Source organism: Syngnathus scovelli, chromosome 11, assembly GCF_024217435.2.
Source record: "Syngnathus scovelli strain Florida chromosome 11, RoL_Ssco_1.2, whole genome shotgun sequence".
Lineage (NCBI taxonomy): Eukaryota > Metazoa > Chordata > Actinopteri > Syngnathiformes > Syngnathidae > Syngnathus > Syngnathus scovelli.
The window spans coordinates 1,648,244-1,668,343 of record NC_090857.1 but is presented as its reverse complement, the minus strand read 5'-3'; the positions used below and the strand labels follow the sequence as shown (position 1 = coordinate 1,668,343).

Here is a 20,100-nt window from a genome sequence, read left to right as displayed (position 1 = left end):
CGAATTCGGCAATGCCGATACTTACATCGCTCAGACATCGCCTGTTGAGCAGAGGTCTGCGGGGGGCGCTGTGGAGCAGCACGTACGAGAAGGTGTTTGACATCATGGTCGCACAACAAAAGGCGAGCAAACAAAAAACACCCAAAACAAAAGTAGATGGAAATTTGAGTCGTGGTAGCTCCTTAGCGTGTGAAGAGCAAGACGTTGAAATGCGAGTCTGGGATTGTAGTTCCTCTTTTTTTGCACCACACGTATTTGCACTACAGGAAGTTGAAGGAAGGCAGGGACAAAATGTCTCAGATCCTTTATAAACACACACACACACACGCACAACACACGCACACGCGATTCTGAGCGCTTCTCGTTTTTGTTGAATCACGATAGGGGAACATTCATCTTCCGCTCCGAACAGCACACAAAGGAGGCCTCTTAAAATGGTCGTCTCTCAAACTTAATTACCACAACATCGGCTTTCATTCAGCCTTAGGTTGCAATGTTTGCATGCTGATTTGAAAAGAAAAGGTGTTTACACGGGCTCCATGTTCAAAACTCTTCTGGGGTTGAGTTTAATTAGGCCTAAGCCGCCCCTTTTTATTTTAAGTCCATTCAAAAGTAATACTATTCTCTTAAAAAAGATAAATGTTATGTAAAATGTCCTTTCTAAGTCCTTACATAAAATAGTTGGGTCTCTGCCAAAAACCACCAATCCACTTCCTGTTTGTGAATGTGTCAATGAGCATGCTGTTCTGCACCACTGTTACATCATAACCATCTTCCAAAAAAGGTATGATCGGCATGAAGGTCCAGAGCCGCTTTCAAGCCCAGCCAGTGGACTAACTGTCTGAAAAAAATAAATCATCTCTTATGAGTGGGTAGCCCCACTAAAAGCCCAATGGAAAGCCCAATGGTAAGCAGAGCTGCACTGATTTTTGTTAGCACAGATTAGCACATACTATTCACGCACCTCTTGTCTGAAAATTGATCTTGTCTGTGCTTTGGTGCTGCTGTTTTACTTAGCAAATGGGGCCAGACATGCTCTGTCTATCCGAAAATGCCACATGATCCCAGATTCAGATTCAGTTTCACTTTCACGATGAGTGTTACTTTTAGCCATAAAGAATATTTAATTTCAGTAGAAGCCTCCTCAAACAAACTTCCACAAAGGTGAAATTTCCTTGACACGCTTTCTAACTCTGCTCTGAACGCCAAACTCCCTCGAACTCTTGCGCAATTTAGTAACACAAGCTCAGCCTCGGCTCAGTCGCTGCGTGCTAAGCTCTAAGCTGATTACTGCGCTACATTTAGTACATACCGCTAATTTCAGAACTGTTTGCTTGCATTTGAGATTCTATTTAAATTCTTTGCGTTCATCGTTTGTAGTACACTTACGGTTGAAATTATTCATGTAGGCAATTATAATCATGTTTAGGGTAGCATTAAATATTCATGTAAAGTCTCTGCGATCGGGCTCGGTTCCTAGCCCCTGCAAATAATACAGTCCACTGAATCCTAATTAATACTGTCGACTGTATTTTGTGAGTAAATAAACACCCCTGTGAGTTTTTAGTAAAAATTTTACAGCACAAAGAAGTGCCGTGTCATCACCAGTAAAACTAAGACTCTGCAAAATTGCCTTAAAACCACAAGGGTGCGTCTTTAAACTAAAACAAAAATAAAAATAAAGGGTTGAGATTGAAAAACTGTCTGGAAGAGTGCTGATTAAGCAGAGTGTACCTTGGCCAAATAGCAACAGTGTTGTCCTGCGCCTACCAGGTATTGACTTAAAAGTGTCACTCACAAACAGAAATGATGAGTTCCTATAATAAAACTTCCACAGGTGCAATGGCCTGTCAAACAAAAAAAAACTCTTAAGAACAAAGGTGCACCAGAAATTCTCCTCATCCTTGCAAGAAAAAAAAACTTGCAGAAAAGTTTAGAAGTTTCACTAACTAGTATCTGTGCTAAAACAACGTGGAGGCCTCGCGGTGGTAGAAGTGTCGCTCGCTTCTGTTTAAAAAGACGGCTCTTCATCACATCGCTTCATCTGGGAGTGCTGTGCCTGCCACAAAAACCTTATTAACGCCGCCACCGCTCCACTAGCGACCCTCCGCCTCAGTTTCCGCCAAAAAAGGAAAAAGGATAGCATGAATATCCATGAACCATGGCTGCACAGCTCTACGAGTTCATTAAGTCTGCACAACAGAGCACCTTTTTTTCTTTCATTTTCCTTAGGCAAACATGCAAATGATTAGCCTCTGATGTACTTTGCAAAACATTTTCTTCCCCGGCACCTCATTGATGCTGTCAGATTTATTTTCACCCTCAAATGGAAAGCAGACTTCAAAGACAGTCAATCAATGGCAGGAGAGGTCTGAATAGCTCCACGAGGCTACCTACCTCTGCTAAATAAATTGAGTCCACGATAGTTAGAGCTCAGTGCAGTCGACGTGTGGGCCTGCACATTCCACTTCCACGTGCTCAATTTGAATTTCATGTGATAAAAAAAAAAAAAAAAAAAGAAGTGCGATGAAAAGTACCCTCAACGGAAAATATGTTGTTCACTCTTCTGCTGACTACATTTAAGGGGGCTTCAGTGCTTGCGAATTTAAATTTCAAGAATATTTCTTTTTTTTATATCAGTTGCTGGAATATAATTTCCTCTTTTGATTTTTGCCATCCCCCAAAAAATGATAACATTAAATGTTACCGTAACACGAATAAGTCATGTTACCACTGTAATAGCTTATGTCGGCTTGTTTACCGAGAAAATGCTAAAAGTTATCAGTGACTTTCCAAACAGCCTGTATATTCTGTTTTATTCCTTTAATGTAGTGTTAATGTCGTGAGACGGGGGAAAAAAAAATTCGCCTCTTGTGCTTTGACTTAGAGAGCGGAACATCTATATTTATCTCACGCGCCTTTGACAGAGTGCGCACACCCTGTCAGACTCAACGAACGTCTACCACACACACTTACGAGGTCTGGGGCGCCAATGGTGGATGGCTGGGGCACTCGTGACACCTTTCACCCGGATGTAACAGCTGCGGGTTAAAGTGGGAATGACTCACCGCAAAAGTCGAGATTTAGGCTGAAAACAAAGTCTTTAGGCAAGAAAATAGCTTGCACGGAGACAAAGTGATACTTGCGTAGCAGACAGAGGAACTTTAAGGACACTATTTATTTATAAATCCCATCTTTACTGATTTTTTTTAAAGTGTGTTCTTTCTGCTCTGAATGTGTCGTCAAGATACAATACTTAATTGCACAGTGACTTTGGGGAAATTCAAAGAGGAAGAAATAGACGACGTCGTCATTGTCGTGGCAGAACAAGAAATAGAAGAAGCTTGGCTAACTGCAATCATATCCGGTAATTGAACGACGGTTACAAACTTACAAGCCTCCATTTTGAATGACTTATAAGATACAAACACAATGACAAGATTTAAAGCACGATCATCTAGAAATCTGTGAATGGTCTGACCTCAACGCTGGCCATACAGAAATGTGCACTTGTAAATATTAAACATGTTGAACATTTAAATTTGTAATCCCTCTAGGGGGAAAAATCATCTCTCAGATCATCATTTTGAGACATTATCAGGCCAACTGATTTTGATCAGAAGAATCTTTTTCCCAAAAGAGCAATTCCAGTGTGCCAACAACTGACAGGTGCGTCCTTGTAGTCATTTATTCATATTTATTCATCATGTCCCTGTTGTGAAATGCTTTATTGTAACCATCTGGCTTCATCCATCTGCATTTATTAAATAAAATAGTCTTGCTTCCGATCAGGAACGGTGGCTACTTTGTGTGCCCAGACACTTTTCTTCTTTTTATGTGAATTAAAGCCATGCAAACAAAGTTAACTAACTTTGTGAAAAATAAAGAATGAAGCACACTAGCAGGAATTATTTTCCACACTTCTTGTAATACACCACAAGGAGCAGTGAGCCATTTTTATTACAATGACTTTGCTTTCCTAGAGTGGTTCGTTTCCTTTTCTAAACAAACTGTAGCATGTTTTGCATCTCTGTATTAACTATAAAATACCCCAAAGGCATCATTGCTGTAATGTTGTATGAACAACACAAATGGCCTTTATCCAGCAAACTAATTTAAAAAAAAAAAACTTCTAGTTGGTATTTGTGACAGGCTCCATTTCCCGGCTGTGAGTGATGAATTCCCAGGATGTCCTCCTCACCTCTTACCTGCGAGATAGCGGGAAGAGGCAGCAGTGGAGCGGAATATTGGAGAGCGCGCTCTACTTCATCAGGGATGCGAGGGATCCTTCCATCGTGCTTCCTGTGAGCATCAGAGAGAGAGAGAGAGAGAGAGAGAGATTAGGCCTATCCGAGTGATGATAGCTTGTATTTAAGATACTACAAACTGTAATTTGCTGTGAAATGGCCTGTGGATGCTGAAAGATATTGTTACCTGAGCCGGAATGTCAGAGGAATAAATTAATTCAGTTGGTCGTGTAGCGGTTCACATAGCAGACTGCTTCACTTTAAACGCTATAAGCAGTATACACGACTGGAATATAGGAAGCGCTGACCTACATTTACAACCTGAATTCCATTTTTTTTTCCGAGAAATTGTATTAACTTATCTTGTCCTCAGTTCTCCTACATCATTACTGTTTTTATCTTTAATCTTCCAGCAAACTACAATTATTCCAGGACTAGTTTTTATAACCACTGTAGCATAACCACCTCTTAATATTTTATGCATAGAGAAAATACAAACAGTTAAAAAAATTTTTGCAGAAGTAATAAGTAGAACAAAGTAAAAAAAATGAAAACCCTGCAGGATCCAATTGAGATTTTGATTGTTTTTATTTATATGGAAAACTCAAGCAGGGGTCAAACTGAGACCTTTTAAATGCCTCACGAAACCATGTTGAAAGTTTTCATTGCTTTGTGTGCGTGTGACATAAAATTGAATTAGCAGGCGCCTTGCACAATTTTCATTCACACTTTGTCTCACACGTCAGTCAGTGTCTCAGAGTGGCAGCAACCCATCTGTGCACGCATCCTGTTCAGCAGCAAAGGCCGGAAGACCCGACGAGCGATGAGAGGGAACAATAGCACCACGCAAAATTGTCACATTTCATCACTTCTGTTTTATCCCATGCAACAACAGCTATGTACTTTTGTTGCACACAATTAAATCTCGCAGACAGCAAGCCCCAATCCACCATTCCGTGTTGCGCCATTTTTTTGTTTCCTGCGTTTCCGAAAGTACTGTCAGTGCGTCGTTGTACAAGGCCGATAAGAGGATCAACGTAATCATAACACAGGCGATTCCTTCATCCTGACACCTGACGTGAGGATGCTAAACGAAAACAAAAGGGAATGCGGTGGGAACTCAATATTGCAATCAGTCAGCGTCAAAGGGATTAACACCGCAAGCGTTTTATTTTTGTGAGCACAGCGTCTTGTCGTCAACTGGAAATGTGATCATGTCACACCGACAAAGACTGTCTCTCTGTGGGAGGGGCCAGAGGCTTCAGACTCACATCAGAACCAGCTTTGTGGATGGACCAAGTTTGTGCATGTTCAAGTCCTCTGTCTTGAACAGGACTCTGAGCCTTCTAATTAACGAACCAAGATGCAACACTACAAAGTTAAGTCAATAAGAACACTTGTGCCATCTATAACGGCTAAATCACAGCCATAATTGCCACTAATTACCCCTAGCCAGCCCCCCAATAAATCTGGTCACAATTCTGCCACAGATGCGTCTTGCACTCCTGAAGTGAATGAATCATCTAATTACATGGATGAATATGATGGCAGTCATTACATTCCAAATGGATGCAGTGAAAAGGCTTCTTGTGCTAATAGAGAGTCGAGAATTGACATGCAGTCTTGCTTTTCTTCTGATGAAATAGAAAGGTGCCAAATTAATTAAACTCGCTGCAGGCAGTGATGGACAGGCCCTTCAAACACAGTTTGGGGAAAAAAAATCGGAACGAAGTGGCGGTATGTTTAGGAAATTTCTTCGAATCTTTCATCGCACGAGATATGAGGATTCATTTTGGATTCGATTTTCATGGTGAGCTGTCAAATTTTAAACAAAAGCTATTCGCACGCATTTTAATTGCATTTCTAGATGATTATATATTTATTAAATTGCATTGTGTTACTATGGCAACGGTATTGTTTGCCGCACAATTGAGCGCGTTCTCCACCTTTCGAGGTAGAAGGTATTGCCCCCATCAGGAGGAAGTTCCTCGCGTCACTCAAGCTGGGCCGTGACGCGCGTGACGCCGCAAACGTGCAGCCGCGCGCCTCCCAATCCATCTTTCATGCGGCGATGACGCGCCGACGCTGCTTTATTATCATTAAAGGCGCATGCAACGTGAGCGCGCACCACTGGGAGTGTGTGAAAGAGCACGACGACTTTGGTGGAGGAAGAAGAGATGATCGCCACTTTAGAAAGCGGCACCCGAGAAGATGCAAGCTGCTGAACCTAAAATTGACAACGAGCAACTCAACAAGGTTCGTTTGGATTCAAAGCGCTGGGCAAGGGAGTTCATGCATTTCAGCAACAACAATAACAACCACTACAAAAAGCAACATTGGACACACTTGCAAAAATAACACTGTTGCTGTAAGGGCATTCGTTCAAAAGTAAAAGTACATCACAAATATTTTGGAATTTATCCGATATGAAGTATATTTAAAGCGGCAGGCCTCCCTAATTCACCAAAACAGATTTGTTTTTTTATAACTATGGTGGATGAATCAATAAATTGCTATTTCAGGCATGAATTTCATGACATTTCGGTTTGACATTTGGATTCTTTATGTATTTTTTTCCCCTATATTACTTTATACTATTTTAAAATCCTGGAATGATTTCTGTAAAGTTCAGATGAAGATACATTTTGGTATAATAAATAGATTTTGAGGGAAAATACATCTGAATAAAAATTAGAATAATAATCTCCTTTGCATCTTTCATTGATGCATATTTAAAAGTGTGAACTTTGATTCCATTATACATCGTTTTTTTAATTAAATTTAACCTTTCAATATGAGTAAAAGCTTTGGTTTTGAACAAATAAAGTGAAATAGAAATTTATTTTTTCTATTTGATTAGAACAATATACACTCGAATAACTTCTCACCGCTTAAAATAACTTGGAAATTTTTGAAACAGATTTTATTTGCAGTACAAAGATTCAATAGAATTTTTTCAACGTACTTGTTGACAACATTTAAAAATTTATTGATGAGTAAACCGCTGGAGTAAGAATTGGACCGACCTAAATTTAACCTAACTTCCTTTGTTGATGACATAATCCAAATTGGGTTGTTTTTATGTGAGGAAACAAAATACAAAAATAAAAGTAACTTGTTTACTACCTTTGAAAAAGATTAAGGAAAGATAGATAGACAATCAAGTGCAAAAATACCGAACTCCACAATGCTCAGAGTTCAAATGAATACTTGCCTATATTTGACAAAACCCCAACAGAACATACAAGAAGCCAAACACTCGTTACCCTTCGTGATCAATAAAAATACTAACGTTGGTTTCAATAAGCAATATGGTATCAATAAATGTAAAGTCATGCAATGACCCTTCTCCTTTTCACTTTCTAGATTCTTCCCACCAAAGTCCACAAGGAGCCGCTGACGTCAATCAAAAACATACAAGTTACAGTCCATCGTCAGAGCTCCTTGCCGTCCAAAGCCGGACTTGGGTTCCCCCAAATTCCCATGACTCAGCAGAAAACAATCTCCACGCCCATTCAACAAGTCTGTGTCCAAGTGAGTACGTGACAAATCGATAAAGGTTGGAGCTTGTTGCTTCAAAAATGCAATATGTATTTTTTTAAAAGGTGCACTTTTGGTTTTTGAAAAAATGAAAGGCTTTTAAGTGTGCGGAAAATACAGTACACGCTGGTTCAAAACAAGGTGATGATGTAATATAATGGATGGAATGATTCATTGATAAATTGCTGTATGAAGGGCATCCTTCATACCTCCTGTTTCAATGCATGTCTCCCCAGATAAACAAAAGCTCTTCCCGAAACAGAATCATCACTTCCCAATCACAGTGCAGAACCCCTGAGTGTGAGTGCCACTAATTCTCCTTTTATATTTTCGGACCATTTTACAATAAATACGGGAACCACCACGCTCTGTGCACAGCGGTTCTCCGAGACACCAAGCGATGCCTTACTCCATACGAGCAGAACGAAATCAAGGACTACCGTCACGTTTGGTACGTGGGAGAAAAGGCCAAGAAAATGCGACACTCCAAAGATTCCACGTCGGTGACGGAAGGCGAGCCCTTCGACGACTCCAAAGGCTTCTACAAAGTGGTGAGCAATTGATGACACCCCCAGAAGTCCTGGAATGATTGAATCATTTATTCCCAGAGACCTGGAGACCACCTGGCCTACCGCTTTGAGGTCCTCGGGGTGTTGGGATCGGGACTGGCCGGAAAGGTGCTCAAATGCAGAGACCACAAGACCATGACACTTATCGCCGTCAAGGTCTTCCGAAACACTGCCGAGTAAGAATCTCATATCTTAATAAAAAGCAAATGACGGGTGTTTTTTTTTTTTTTTTCCCCCCCATTCTGTCGTGATTTGTGCTAAACTGTCCTTGCGTTTGGATTTCACACATAAACGTAGCTGCTAACCAACCGCCTTGCAAAACTTTTTTCTCCGTTGAAATGTGTCACTTCAACAATAGTCCCTCAAGGCCAATTACTGCTTCATGTAGAATTTTATTGGGTAGCGAAAGCACGGAAATCTGTCTGATTAGGTGCATTTTGCAGTAATTAGCTGTTCCACTGGGTTAATCTGTTAATAGCCAACAAAGCCTAATTTCAGCCTATTGTGAACATTGTATGACATCATTTCTGTTTCAAGAGGTCAAAAGATCGCCCAGACAGAGTTGGAGAATCTAAAAACCCTGCAGCGACTAGACAGAACCAACAAAGCCAACATGGTCCACATGAAGGAGCACTTTTACTTCCGCAATCACCTCTGCATCACCTTTGAACTATTCGAGTAAGTTCAAGACTTTGGGACGTTTATGACAAAACCTGTTGATTAGTCATTTGATTTACTTTCTAGAAAGGATCTCCATAAAGCTCTAGTGGAAAGTAAATTGCGACGACTGTGCGAGACCGACATCAGGAAATATGCGATCGATGTGCTAAAGTGTCTGAAGGTGCTCAAAGATGTGCAACTCATCCACGGAGACTTAAAACCGGTAAGAAAATAATCATTTGTCCGAAGAAAAATATCTGCAGGCAAGTTTATGGACAGAGCAGACAAGGAAAGACTGCATTTTATGAGAGCGACTGTCTCTCCAAACCGTAAATAACATGGCTGTAGTCCAACAGAGATGAAGCCAGAAGTGAAAAGCCACTTTGTTAATGGAAGCACTAAAAGCAATTGAAGCAAACGCTGAAGGATTTATAATGGCGAGACGAAAAGTTCCGCATCTTAAATATATGTCTTTATCGTTACACCATCTTAACTTACCATAATCATGTAAATGTTCACAAGTGAAAAATGTTTCCAATAGAAGCACTTCAATATGGATCAAGTATTTATAGTCGATTTGTGTCTCATAACATTTGGAAAAACTGGCTCCTTATTGAACAAATAGTGAGACACCTGGCCAAAATTGAACTTAAAGCACTAACTGAAAGAACTATAGGTCCAAGGACAGTGCCTTGATGAACTCCATTCACAATGGGCAGACTTTGAACCATTTAGCCAAACTATTACTTTAGATATGTTTTTCAATGATTATTAAACTTATAATTAAACTAGGTGCTAACTTGAATTAAATCGGATTCTTTGATGACTTAAGGAAAACATTCTGTTGGACAAGGAAAACAACGCTGCCGTTAGTGACTTCGGAGGGAGCATCTTTATCCGAGGTGAGACTACCATATGGTGAGACATGAGCCCAGTAAAGATGTTTTATTGATCGCCCCAGGCTTGCAAGTGTTTGCGCACAGCCCGAAGGATTTTCACCAGGTTTCATTCAAAGACGTTTGCCAGACATTCTCAAACAGTTTTAATAGGCGTTTTTCTTTTTGCCATTCATTTGGAATGACATGAATTTTTATGGTCATCATAATGTCTGGCAAACGACTTCAAACCTTTGCAACCTTGAACGAAAAAAGCAAATGGCTATGTGCGCAAACACTGGATAAGCTCCCCTGCTTTGTGCAACACACCCTTAAAGCAATTTGCAGCTCTTCAGCGTTATAACCGGTGAGAACGTCTATTGTGTCTTTTTCTCCCGCAGGCCGGCCCACCAATCAGACACTGGCGTACATGGCACCGGAGCGTCTCCTTGGCAGGTGTTGCACCACAGCCTCGGACATGTGGAGCCTGGGCTGCACGCTGGCTGAGCTCGACTGGGGCTTATTTCTCTTCAAAGGCAAAGACAAAGGCGACATTTTCAACTGTATAACAAAGGTAAACATTTTCCGAACAATTCAGTCTTGACATTTTGGACTGCCGCCATTGTTAGGATCTTCAACGTGACTGCTCCTTAGGTGCTGGGCCACCCACCATTAGACTTAGTGGCTGCTGCGACCAGGAAAAACTACCATATCGGTGAGCTTGATGAGACTTGATTGATGCAAGAACGTCGTCATGACCACATTCTCCCGATTCCCAGAGAGCTCAGACTCCGAAGACAAAAAGCAACCAAAGACTCCCCTGGCCACCAAACTGAAGTCTAAAAATCCAAAGTTCCTGGACTTTATTCGGTGCTGTCTCGAGTAGGTTCACGCCACTCTTTACAAAACAACCTTCAAGTACTCAAACGGTAGTGCACAGAATGGTTTGAGGGTCTATTAAGTGCTTGTGCGTCGCTGAGCAGATACGATGCAACAAAGCGGCTTACCCCGGAGAAGGCTTTGCGACATCCGTGGATCAAACAGGCAACCAAACACACATGTGAGTTGAATCGATAACAAACAGCAAAAGGTGCTGTCTGTCGATTTTGGCCTTGTGTCAATTGCTCGCTGTTCTGTCGTTGCATCAACAGTTGTCAACAGGCCTTGAAAACGTGTCACTTTTGTATTTCACTTTGCGCAGATAACAGACCGACCATAAGCAGTTTACTGAAGAGAGAGAAGATTCCGCCGCCAATGTTGCAGCCAGCGACACAATTCAAATAAGCTGGTGAGATTGAAGATAGCAGTCTGGCTGTCCACTTGACAAGATCTTTCTTCGAGCTTTACCTAAAAAAAAAAAAACTATAAAGGCTTGACCTAATGTGTTTGTAGTCCCATGTTGCTAGGCAGCTTTTGGGAAATATTTCAGGAGAGCACTTTTAAAAAATGTTTTGTATAGTCCCAAGTGGCTCAGTCTTGATATCGCAGTGCACAGGTCACCCTCCTTTTTTGAGCCTTTATGAACATGACTTGTTGTGAGTGGGCAGTTGTGTCTCACCCACTCAGCTGCAAGGCCATTCATTTCTACCCATGATGAAAGACAAAATGCATTGCCGATATTTCATCAGTGGAAGCAATTAAAATCACATTTCTACAAAAACTGCCAACAAACAGCGATATGATGCTACATACAGTACACCCTTTGAAGCACGTCAGCAGAACGTTAACCAAGATGGACAAAAAGCTTTTGAAAGTTTAATTAATCGTGTGTTGCCAGCAGCTTCCTCCACAGTGCCTTGGGTCATTAACTGGTGATAAGAATTCCAGCTTTTGTGTGCAATCACCGTTTGCTGCTGAAGCTGCAAATGAGCAAAGGGGGGGTAGAGTCGCTGAATGTGCCAGGAAGTGAATTTAAAATAATGTAATTAGGACAACAGGTCGAGCGCCGCGCAAGGGTCGTCAGACGGCGACATGCAGCGAGTTTGACCCGTGAATTTACAAGTTGAGAGGCAAAAAGGTCAATGAGCAACCTGCATGCCAATGAAAAGTGCACTGCCTGCAAAGATTTAAAAAGCTTTTGGATTGATGACAAGGCGAGCTGGATAATATAAAAGGTCGGACGGTCGGGTCCATTTCTCAACTCAACCAAGAATAAAGTGAATGAACGTTGACGACAAAATCAAGGGATTACTTTAAATTGGAACAGATTGCCTGACCGGAATTTCCTGTTTTCCTATAGGGACCATATAATGGATGTTTTTCAGTTTGTGCATTCTATTTTTCTGACCTGAGACGTTCATGGCCGCTAGTGGTCTTACTCCGCATCGGCGCAATCTACTGTGATGTGCAGTTACCTAATTGTATACAGCACACACAAAAGTGGTTTGACTGCTTTCGAGCACCTTTGACTCAAAGGTTGAAGCTTTTCATTCAGCAGAATTCCAAGACCTTTTCACTTTAGCAGGATTAAATAAAATATACAGTTTAATCTCAAGGCTTGCTAGGAGGTTTCATTTGCAAAAAGTCGACATTTCTGCCGAGGGGGGGGGGGCACGTCTGACCCAAGGCCACATGGAGTGTGAATATGACTAATGCGCATGGCGCGTCGCTGCGGATGCAAGCGCTTTCCTTGGAGAATGGCAGAAAGCCGCGGGCGGTGCGGGAAGAGTCAGACATCATCGCATCAAGGTCCACCACGCTCGAGTAAGCTTGTCCATTAACGAGAGGCTAACGTGGTCCATTAGAGGTGGCTAACGGGCTTTCTCAGCCTGACAGCAGCCCAAGTACTGCCAAACCTTACGCTTCTGATAAATCCTGAAGAGGATGGAAAATAATTGCTGCCAACTGTTGGAGACACCTTAAACAGACATTTTGGGACAGCATTATGTTGCTAAGTGCAGTGTGAAAAGGCCCTTCAACTTCCTAAGAACCGAAATCTTAGCATCAACTAATTTGCTTCTGTGAGTCAAAGGTATGAATGTTTTTTTCGTCAGGGTTCCTAACGTGTTGCAAACAGCTTTTCTTGCCAGAGACATTTTGAACCAGACTGGAGACTATTAGCGACCTTGGATGAACCCTGATCTTAATTTAGCTGTCATTTCTTTATGAACTCTGACCCAGCAACCCTATGAGCTGCTTAATAAGCAGACGTGACAAAAGTTGGAAAAGACACCGACGCTCATTTTAAGCCTGACTCACCTGCACGCAGCACTGCATCATTTCAAGGCTCCGCCAACTTATCGCTTGCTTTGTTTCCGCGTCCGACTTGTCGGCGGTTCAACACCTGCTGCTGCGCGATGAGCCGCCCCTGCTGTCTCACAGGATACTGAGAGCATCACCCGCCTTTTCTTTTCCCTCACTCTCCCTCATCCATCCCTCCCTCCCTCCCTCCTGGCCCGCCTTTCAGAGCCTCCCACTTTTTTTGCAATTTCTCTTCATCCTCGACATTCATGCATCATCATGAATTGATATTTTGGAAGAGCACAAAAGCTTCCCTTTCTTCACAAAGTCTCCAGATAGGTTAAAAAAGCAAATTGTTAGCATTCATCAGACTGGCATTGATAGCAGGAAGCAGTCCAGTATGCCAATGTGGCAGCATCTTCAAACATAAAATGAGGACAGTGCTCAGTTGTTTTTTTTTCTTTTTTGGGTGGGAGGCAACACAAGGTGCTGGTGCTTATTCACCGCAGCTCAATATGCTACTCGCCTGCCTCTCTCCACCCACACATGCTTCATCCCTTTGTCATGTGTTAAAACTGAATTTTGGACCACTGGTTTGCACAAATAGTGGATTCAAATCCGGGCTTCGACGTTAATTCTAATAAATAATCATTCTTCTAACAATAATAAAAAATCTTAATATTGATTAAGTGATAATATTACTGAAGAATATTCAAAAATGTACAAAAATGCATCATCAGCATGTTCTCATTCTGAAATAAATTTGATTTGCTAGTGACTTTCCGGCTGCTCAAGCACTAAAAATAATAAAAAGAAAAAAATTCAACCTATCAATTTAAAACTTAAACATCTCAATTCAGATGGATAATGTTAGCCATCATTTTTTTTTTTTGCTGAAATCCCTGAACGTACAGTACTGCCGAGGGGGAGAGTGCAGATAATGAACACAAAAGGCCTCAGGACAGAGTCCTGAGGCACACCAGTCAAAACAGAGTGAAAACTGGCTGAGCTGAATTTATCCTACTACCTAATTTATGGCATACGTCAGAAAATCGACAGTTTCAAATAAGCCTATCTACAAGCTGGAAGTTTTTTCTTGCACCGTGGTTCTTCTGAGTGCTGAGCTGCTGGAAATAAACACAATAGACAGCCGAGCCCAATCGATGAGCTGGGCTGCAGGCCTAAGTAGAAAGTAACTCACAAGGGGATGCGAGGCAAGATTTGCAGTGGCGGCCTGATGGTGCTCCCCTCACCCTGGAGTGGGTATAACGTTACAGTAGCTCAGTTGGAATGAATGCACAACACTAACATTGTGGTTAACAACTCGCGTCCAAGCCTGCAGGGCTTTAAAGAGTCAACACAACATTCCTGTCCATTTCAAGCCTCTGATTTCCATCCTTCAATCCAGTTTTATAGCACTTGTTCTTTACTAGGGTGAGAAGGAGCCTATCCCAGCTGACTTGGCTGTCAACACAGGACAGCTTCGATTGGTCGCCAGCCAATCACAGGGCTGCATTTACAACCGGATATGCACCAATGTGTCATCTTCAGTGAACCTAATCTTCACGCTTTTGTTTGAGAAAGCACGAACGTGCATATTCAAATCGAGACCCGCAAAACTGCAAGGCAGGTGTTCCAACCGCTTCCCCGCTCATTTCATTTGATTAATTAAATACAGACCTTTCGCGGTTCTGTCACCAGCTACCAAGATCTGTATCCAACCGCAAAGGTCCCCAAAGGACTACATGAATCACCCGGGCCACATCATTAGGTACGTAGGCCTGCACAATCTTATTAGCGCCGATGCAAGTGTATTATTACATCGCTGTCCAATGAAAAACACATTTCAAACTACAACCACAATGCTAACAACGAATACAAATATTAATGCGATAACCGTAACGAACCACCAGGCTATATTAGTATTTTAATGATTTTTAATCATATATTAGTCATTGTGTTGCAATTGTGTACCATTGCAGCAGATTAAACATAGAAAAAGATGACCACAAGGCAATGGAAATGATATATTGTTTTATATGTATATCGTTCTTGTCTCTCATGGGATAGTGCATGCATGCTAATGCAGACATTTGACCGTTCATTGTGAGCACAGCTGTTAGTTATCGTGTGTTCCTTCCTCTCTGCTTCATTAGCGATCGCATTTTCTCTTTGTTCAATGTGGGAGCTGTACAGTTGAACTTAACTGAAGTTCAATACATTTGCATTTATTTTCCAGCAATTATGGTTAATCATTTATTTAGGTATAACTTGTCATTTGGCTTTTATATGCACTACATTTTAATGAACTGAGTTTTAGGCTTTTAATTTTTTTTTTCTAGGCCTTTTGTGTTATTTGTTTTCTCCTTAGGACAATGGAGTCGATATTAAGATGGAGAAGAGCCATTAGCAACATGCCGGAGAAGTGCACAATACGTTGGTTCTTTAATTCTGCTCTTTCTTCTCATTTAACACTGATGGGCACTCAAACTATGCTTTTTGAGATTAAGTATATTTTTAATCCTTACGTTAAAGGTTGTGGGGTTACGCTTATATTAATTTAGCAAATAGGGACGTTCAGACAAACCTCCACTGTGCCCTACTGCGCCATTCCCCCAAATGGCTTTCTTGCTTCTGATGGGCTAAAATGTCCATTTAGTTGCTCAACCTCTTGCTTTGACAAGTACCATAAGAAGAAAACTCGCTTAAGCAGAAAATTCACCAACTCACTTAATTATAATGAGCCAAAAGAAACTCATTGAGGAGTAATTGTCTCCAATTGTAAGATTACCGTCAACATGATTGTTGCATTAATTTGCACGCGGAAAAACAGTCATTGGAATTGTCTCGCATCAAGCTCATAAATGGTGGAGCAGTTGCTGGAGAGCATTATTCCGCAGCCGGAATGACAATAACAAAAGAAATGTCACGGCATTTTACGACAGTGGCCTCCTCCTCTTCCTCCTGCTGGCAGGATGCGACAACGGCAAGCGCTGCCGGCCGGCGCAGCGTCGATGGCAATCAATATAACGAGCGTCTTAATTGGCCAGACACTCAGCACGCAACCCAAGCATGATGGAAAAGCCCGACCAGTTGAGTCATTTAACACGTACAGGTAAAATGGACAAAAATAAAGATGTGTAGAAACTATGATCCCAAAACACCCACCTCATTGACACCTGCCCAAATTTGGATATTGAATACTTCCCCACAGCGAACCTCCCGGCTACGTGATACGTCTTTAATAAAAGGGAAGATTGCAGATTATCTGAAAAATGAACTGCTGCACTAATCTTCAAATTGCCTGAATTAAACGATTAAAAAATATGGAAGGATGATATTAAGGCTTTTTATAAGAGCGCCGACAGCGACGGTACATAATGACTCAATGATTATAATCAGGAGCACGGCATTGTGATGAGCAAGCAAATGCCCCCGGCGCCCCTCATCCTCATTTTTACGAGCAGTCAGAAACATGTTGAACATAATCAACTGTGACTAGTCCACCACCCACACTCTTTTGTATACAAATCCAGTCTGGAAGGTCTTCCGACTAGTCTACTTCAACATGGACCACCCTCGTGGGAACAAACACACAATTGTTCATGGTTGCTGGGAAAACAACAAACAGGAATGACCTTGGGCAAGCAACCACATGATGCTTCACCAAGGAGTGAACATTCATTTATCTGATCAGCCTGCCACATTGCAGATAACGTTAAAAATCAATGGGACTCGAGGTATGACAAGATAGGATCAATCCTGTTTTTTTTCAAGGCAACATGTGCCAAGCCCGCCTCCAGAATCGTCATTTGTGGTCTTTGTGTTTTTTAAGTGGTGTCAAAATATTTGCCCGTTCTAGATTTTATTTATTTTTCATGTTAGCCACACTTAAACAGTTTCCCATTATAAAAAATAGAAAGTATTATACAAATACTTGATTGATTGATTGATTGATTGATTGATTGATCCCACAAAGGTAGATAACCACCAAAACCTTCATTGGACTCAACCTTAACTGCAGTCAATATTGCAATGATGTTATTGTTGGTACGGGTGGAGATATCAAAAAGGCCTGAAGATGTTCCAAGGCCAGCTGGTATTATTAACTCTCCTCCATCTGCTCTGGTGGCCATGTTTAGTCACACTATCCCAACTCCATGCTGGGAGGCTCTGTTCCCAACAGAACATCAAGTCCCGTACCACTGACTCATTTTGCATCGCGAGGGCTAAATTTGGCAAGACCCTGGAGTCTTATTTTGACGGACAAAAAGTTTAAAGAAGTCATCTTGAAAATGAACAGCAAGTCGGTACTAAGGTTTTCAAGCGGTTGCCATTTCTCATTGACAACTTCACAAAGAGTTTCACAAACTGATCTCAAATGAGGTTTATCGTAATAGGATGTATGAAAACGACTCCCAGACCCATGCCCAGAATGAAACAGGAAACCCACCATTTTATTTTGAAGCTCCCATTTTGGGTGAATCCTGCAAGGCAATTCATCCAAACAAGCCCTGATCAGAAGCGAGTAATTGGAAAAACTCTAAATTGTGACGCTTTTCTCGCTATCCAATCTAATGTGGGCGAAGCGTAGCTAAGGCACCTAGGAAGGAAGGAAGAAAAAAAAAAAGCAGCCCTTGACACCAGTTTCATTAATCAACACTAAATTGGGTGGACAACTCCAATGTGGAAATGTTTCCAAATGACCTGGGTGGCCTTAAACAGATGGGAAAATGCTAATTTATAAATGCGGCCAAGTCAAAAACAGTTATGTGACCGACAATGCATTGAATGGTAAAGACTTACCAGAGGAGAGTTCTTGTCCTGGAGACGTTCTTGTCCACTCTGTAATGAAAAAGATGACAAAACTCTTTGAATACAAAAGCAATTTAACAGCTAACAGCTTGACAGAATAAAACAATGATTAGCTCCAAAAATGAGTTTCAATGATTCTCCAAAAACGATATAAGCAATATTGTTCTCAGTGCCCCCCAGAGAAGCTCTCGATCTATCTGCATCACCTCCCTCTACTGATCCTCCATTTTTTTTTTTTTTCTTATCTGCCCTAGTGCCTCCCCTGCCTGCCTGCCAGCCGCTAACTATCCATGCTGGGATTGAGTCAAGGATGGGAAAGGACGGCTGCCAAGCCCGAGTGTGGGAGTGTGGAAGTGACTGGAGGTAAAGATGACGGCTCACAGTGCAGGTTCAGGTCACGCTACGTGCAATAACCAAAAGTAAGTCAGTGGTAATATTTAGATGGGCCACTGCAGGTCCATGACATACCAGAACTCTCCTACTCTCAAATAAAACAAAAAATCCACGCAGTTTAGCAAGTGCAGTAGAAATTTTACAATGACATAAAATGGACATAAGAAACAAAACATTGCATGGGGTCAGGTAGCACTAAAGCTGCAAATTGGATATTTAAGCAGACTTTCTACTGTAATCTAGTTTCACCTTCACTGTCATTGCACTTAAAAAAATACATCCCAATGACATGTCCTTGTTATGTACCAATACAGACAATGTACCAATAAATCAGATCTCAAATATGCCCAAATAAATATTTATGTTTCTCTCTATGTTGCCTCTGTTCTGTCCAAATCCATTTCCCAAAAAATAGTCATCATAATACTTTTTACAAATAACCACAGACGGCATATACACAATTCCCTTTTTGCACAAAAATAATGTTCCAGCATAAGAAGATGACAGATCCTCCAGTCTGCATGACTAAGCATTTGAATAGGTGGGGGAAGAAGAAGAAGAAGAAGAACAATAAACAAAATCAGACATGTTGTCAATTCATGAGTGAGATCAATTTAATCTGCCTGAAACACATTTTGTTTTGGGGCTTTTAATCCAATATCATCTCTCTGCTCTGGGAAGTGCCAGTTCCTCGCTCGGACGTTTAAATCCACTTTTCCAATCATGAAGCAGTTGACATTTACAAATAACGTCCTTTAAGTCCATCATACTGTAAGTGCAATAATCACCCTCAGCGGGGCCCCTCTTTATATCTTTGCACCTTTTCATAACTCCATTTGTGCCTGTGTGTTTTCAACAGATCAGATGACACCGCGCAGGATGATGTAAGAAGTGGAAACGCACGAGTGTTCACTTCGAAACTTGTTTATGTGACATTTTGTGTGCTGTTGCTGGCGGTAAGCCTTCTGCTTGTGTTAGGTGTTGACTGTAAATATCACACAGCCACTAGGCGACCATGACAGAGGTGACTTGTTGTTTTGCTGCTAACAGCTTTGTAAAAACCTCCCAAATGATAAAAACAGGGCATTCAAACTTAAAGTTTTTTTTTTTTTTTTTTTTTTTTTTTTATTTATTTCGAACATTTAAAGAAATACAAGAAAGAAAGTAACAATACTGAAAATAATAACTCCATAGTACAATAAAGAAGAAAGAAAAGAAAAAAAAAAAAAAAAAAAAAAAGAAAAAAAAAAACATTGCGTTATAAATTTTCACTTTATCATAAAAAAATCTTAAAGTTGACAAAACTTTGCCTTTATTTGGTGTGCCTAATAATGTGGCCAGTCCTTGGCATAAACATCAGCATCGTTTGATAGCCATGCAGCAAGAGTACGGCATCGTGTGGTTTTGCAAGTTGGGTTAGGGTTAGGGTTAGGGTTAGGGTCTTGCTCATCAGCAAGTCCTTCACTGTATTTAACCAGTCATCGGTAAATAAAAGAAGGAAGAACCTATTATTAGTGACTCGAGGGGAACATTTAATCCACTGGCCACATTGTTGCGGCTGAAGTGAAAGTTCGGCTATCCATTAAATGTACTAACAAGCATAATGAACAAGCTGGCGCTCTTTCGTTGCCAATGAGCCAGTAAATTGTCGTTTTAATGACAAAGGGGCGGAGAACGCACAAATAATCTCTTTTGTAAACCAAAGTCTTTATTTAACAAATGCTAATGAGGAACGGAAGAGTCAATGACTTGTTACAGTCTTGCAACAAAGAGACATTGTCTAAAAACTCATTTGGGAACAATAGGTGAGTTGGCGCTAAT

The 20,100-nt window shown here is 41.2% G+C and overlaps 2 protein-coding genes and 1 long non-coding RNA gene across 15 annotated transcripts in view; 2 read left to right on the top strand and 1 right to left on the bottom strand.

Moving 5' to 3' along the window:
- rap1gapb (RAP1 GTPase activating protein b) overlaps positions 1-20,100 on the bottom strand; it is a 48,731-nt gene that overhangs the window by 13,221 nt on the left and 15,410 nt on the right. For 6 of the 11 annotated variants that reach the window (XM_049734729.2, XM_068652464.1, XM_049734730.1 and 3 more), the window contains exons 2-3: positions 17,878-17,916; positions 4,209-4,302 (exon numbers count right to left, since the gene is read on the bottom strand). In XM_049734729.2, coding sequence (XP_049590686.2) covers positions 4,209-4,302; positions 17,878-17,916 — 133 coding nt within the window. Of the gene's footprint in view, positions 1-25; positions 799-4,201; positions 4,303-13,089; positions 13,235-17,877; positions 17,917-20,100 lie in introns of those variants that run through there. The other 5 variants (XM_049734734.1, XM_049734736.1, XM_049734735.1 and 2 more) reach the window with 3 other exon arrangements.
- Positions 778-4,263, top strand: LOC125977808 (uncharacterized). Its single transcript, XR_007484742.1, has 3 exons — positions 778-907; positions 3,558-3,669; positions 4,153-4,263. It is a non-coding gene; the product is annotated as an uncharacterized lncRNA (long non-coding RNA).
- On the top strand, positions 6,348-18,637 carry LOC125977806 (dual specificity tyrosine-phosphorylation-regulated kinase 4-like). Of its 3 annotated transcripts, XM_049734744.2 has the most exons (14): positions 6,348-6,503; positions 7,614-7,781; positions 8,024-8,087; positions 8,166-8,338; positions 8,396-8,532; positions 8,894-9,034; positions 9,101-9,239; positions 9,849-9,918; positions 10,293-10,465; positions 10,546-10,606; positions 10,671-10,773; positions 10,875-10,951; positions 11,093-11,179; positions 18,141-18,637. In XM_049734744.2, exons 1-13 carry the CDS (start codon positions 6,459-6,461, stop codon positions 11,173-11,175), a joined length of 1,434 nt encoding a protein of 477 aa, XP_049590701.1. In that variant the 5' UTR covers positions 6,348-6,458; the 3' UTR covers positions 11,176-11,179; positions 18,141-18,637. The 3 variants fall into 3 exon arrangements, with proteins under 3 accessions (XP_049590701.1, XP_049590702.1, XP_049590700.1); XM_049734745.2 differs by lacking the exon at positions 18,141-18,637 and having other exon boundaries at positions 8,166-8,335; positions 11,093-11,562; XM_049734743.2 differs by lacking the exon at positions 18,141-18,637 and having other exon boundaries at positions 6,350-6,503; positions 11,093-11,562.

Bases quoted from the DNA above. Each gene is read 5' to 3' on its own strand.
- LOC125977806 (XM_049734744.2), top strand. From the start codon at position 6,459: ATGCAAGCTGCTGAACCTAAAATTGACAACGAGCAACTCAACAAG. The intron at 7,782-8,023 runs GTGAGTACGTGA...ATGTCTCCCCAG, and splicing joins TTCAACAAGTCTGTGTCCAA to ATAAACAAAAGCTCTTCCCG. The intron at 8,088-8,165 runs GTGAGTGCCACT...CTCTGTGCACAG, and splicing joins ACAGTGCAGAACCCCTGAGT to CGGTTCTCCGAGACACCAAG.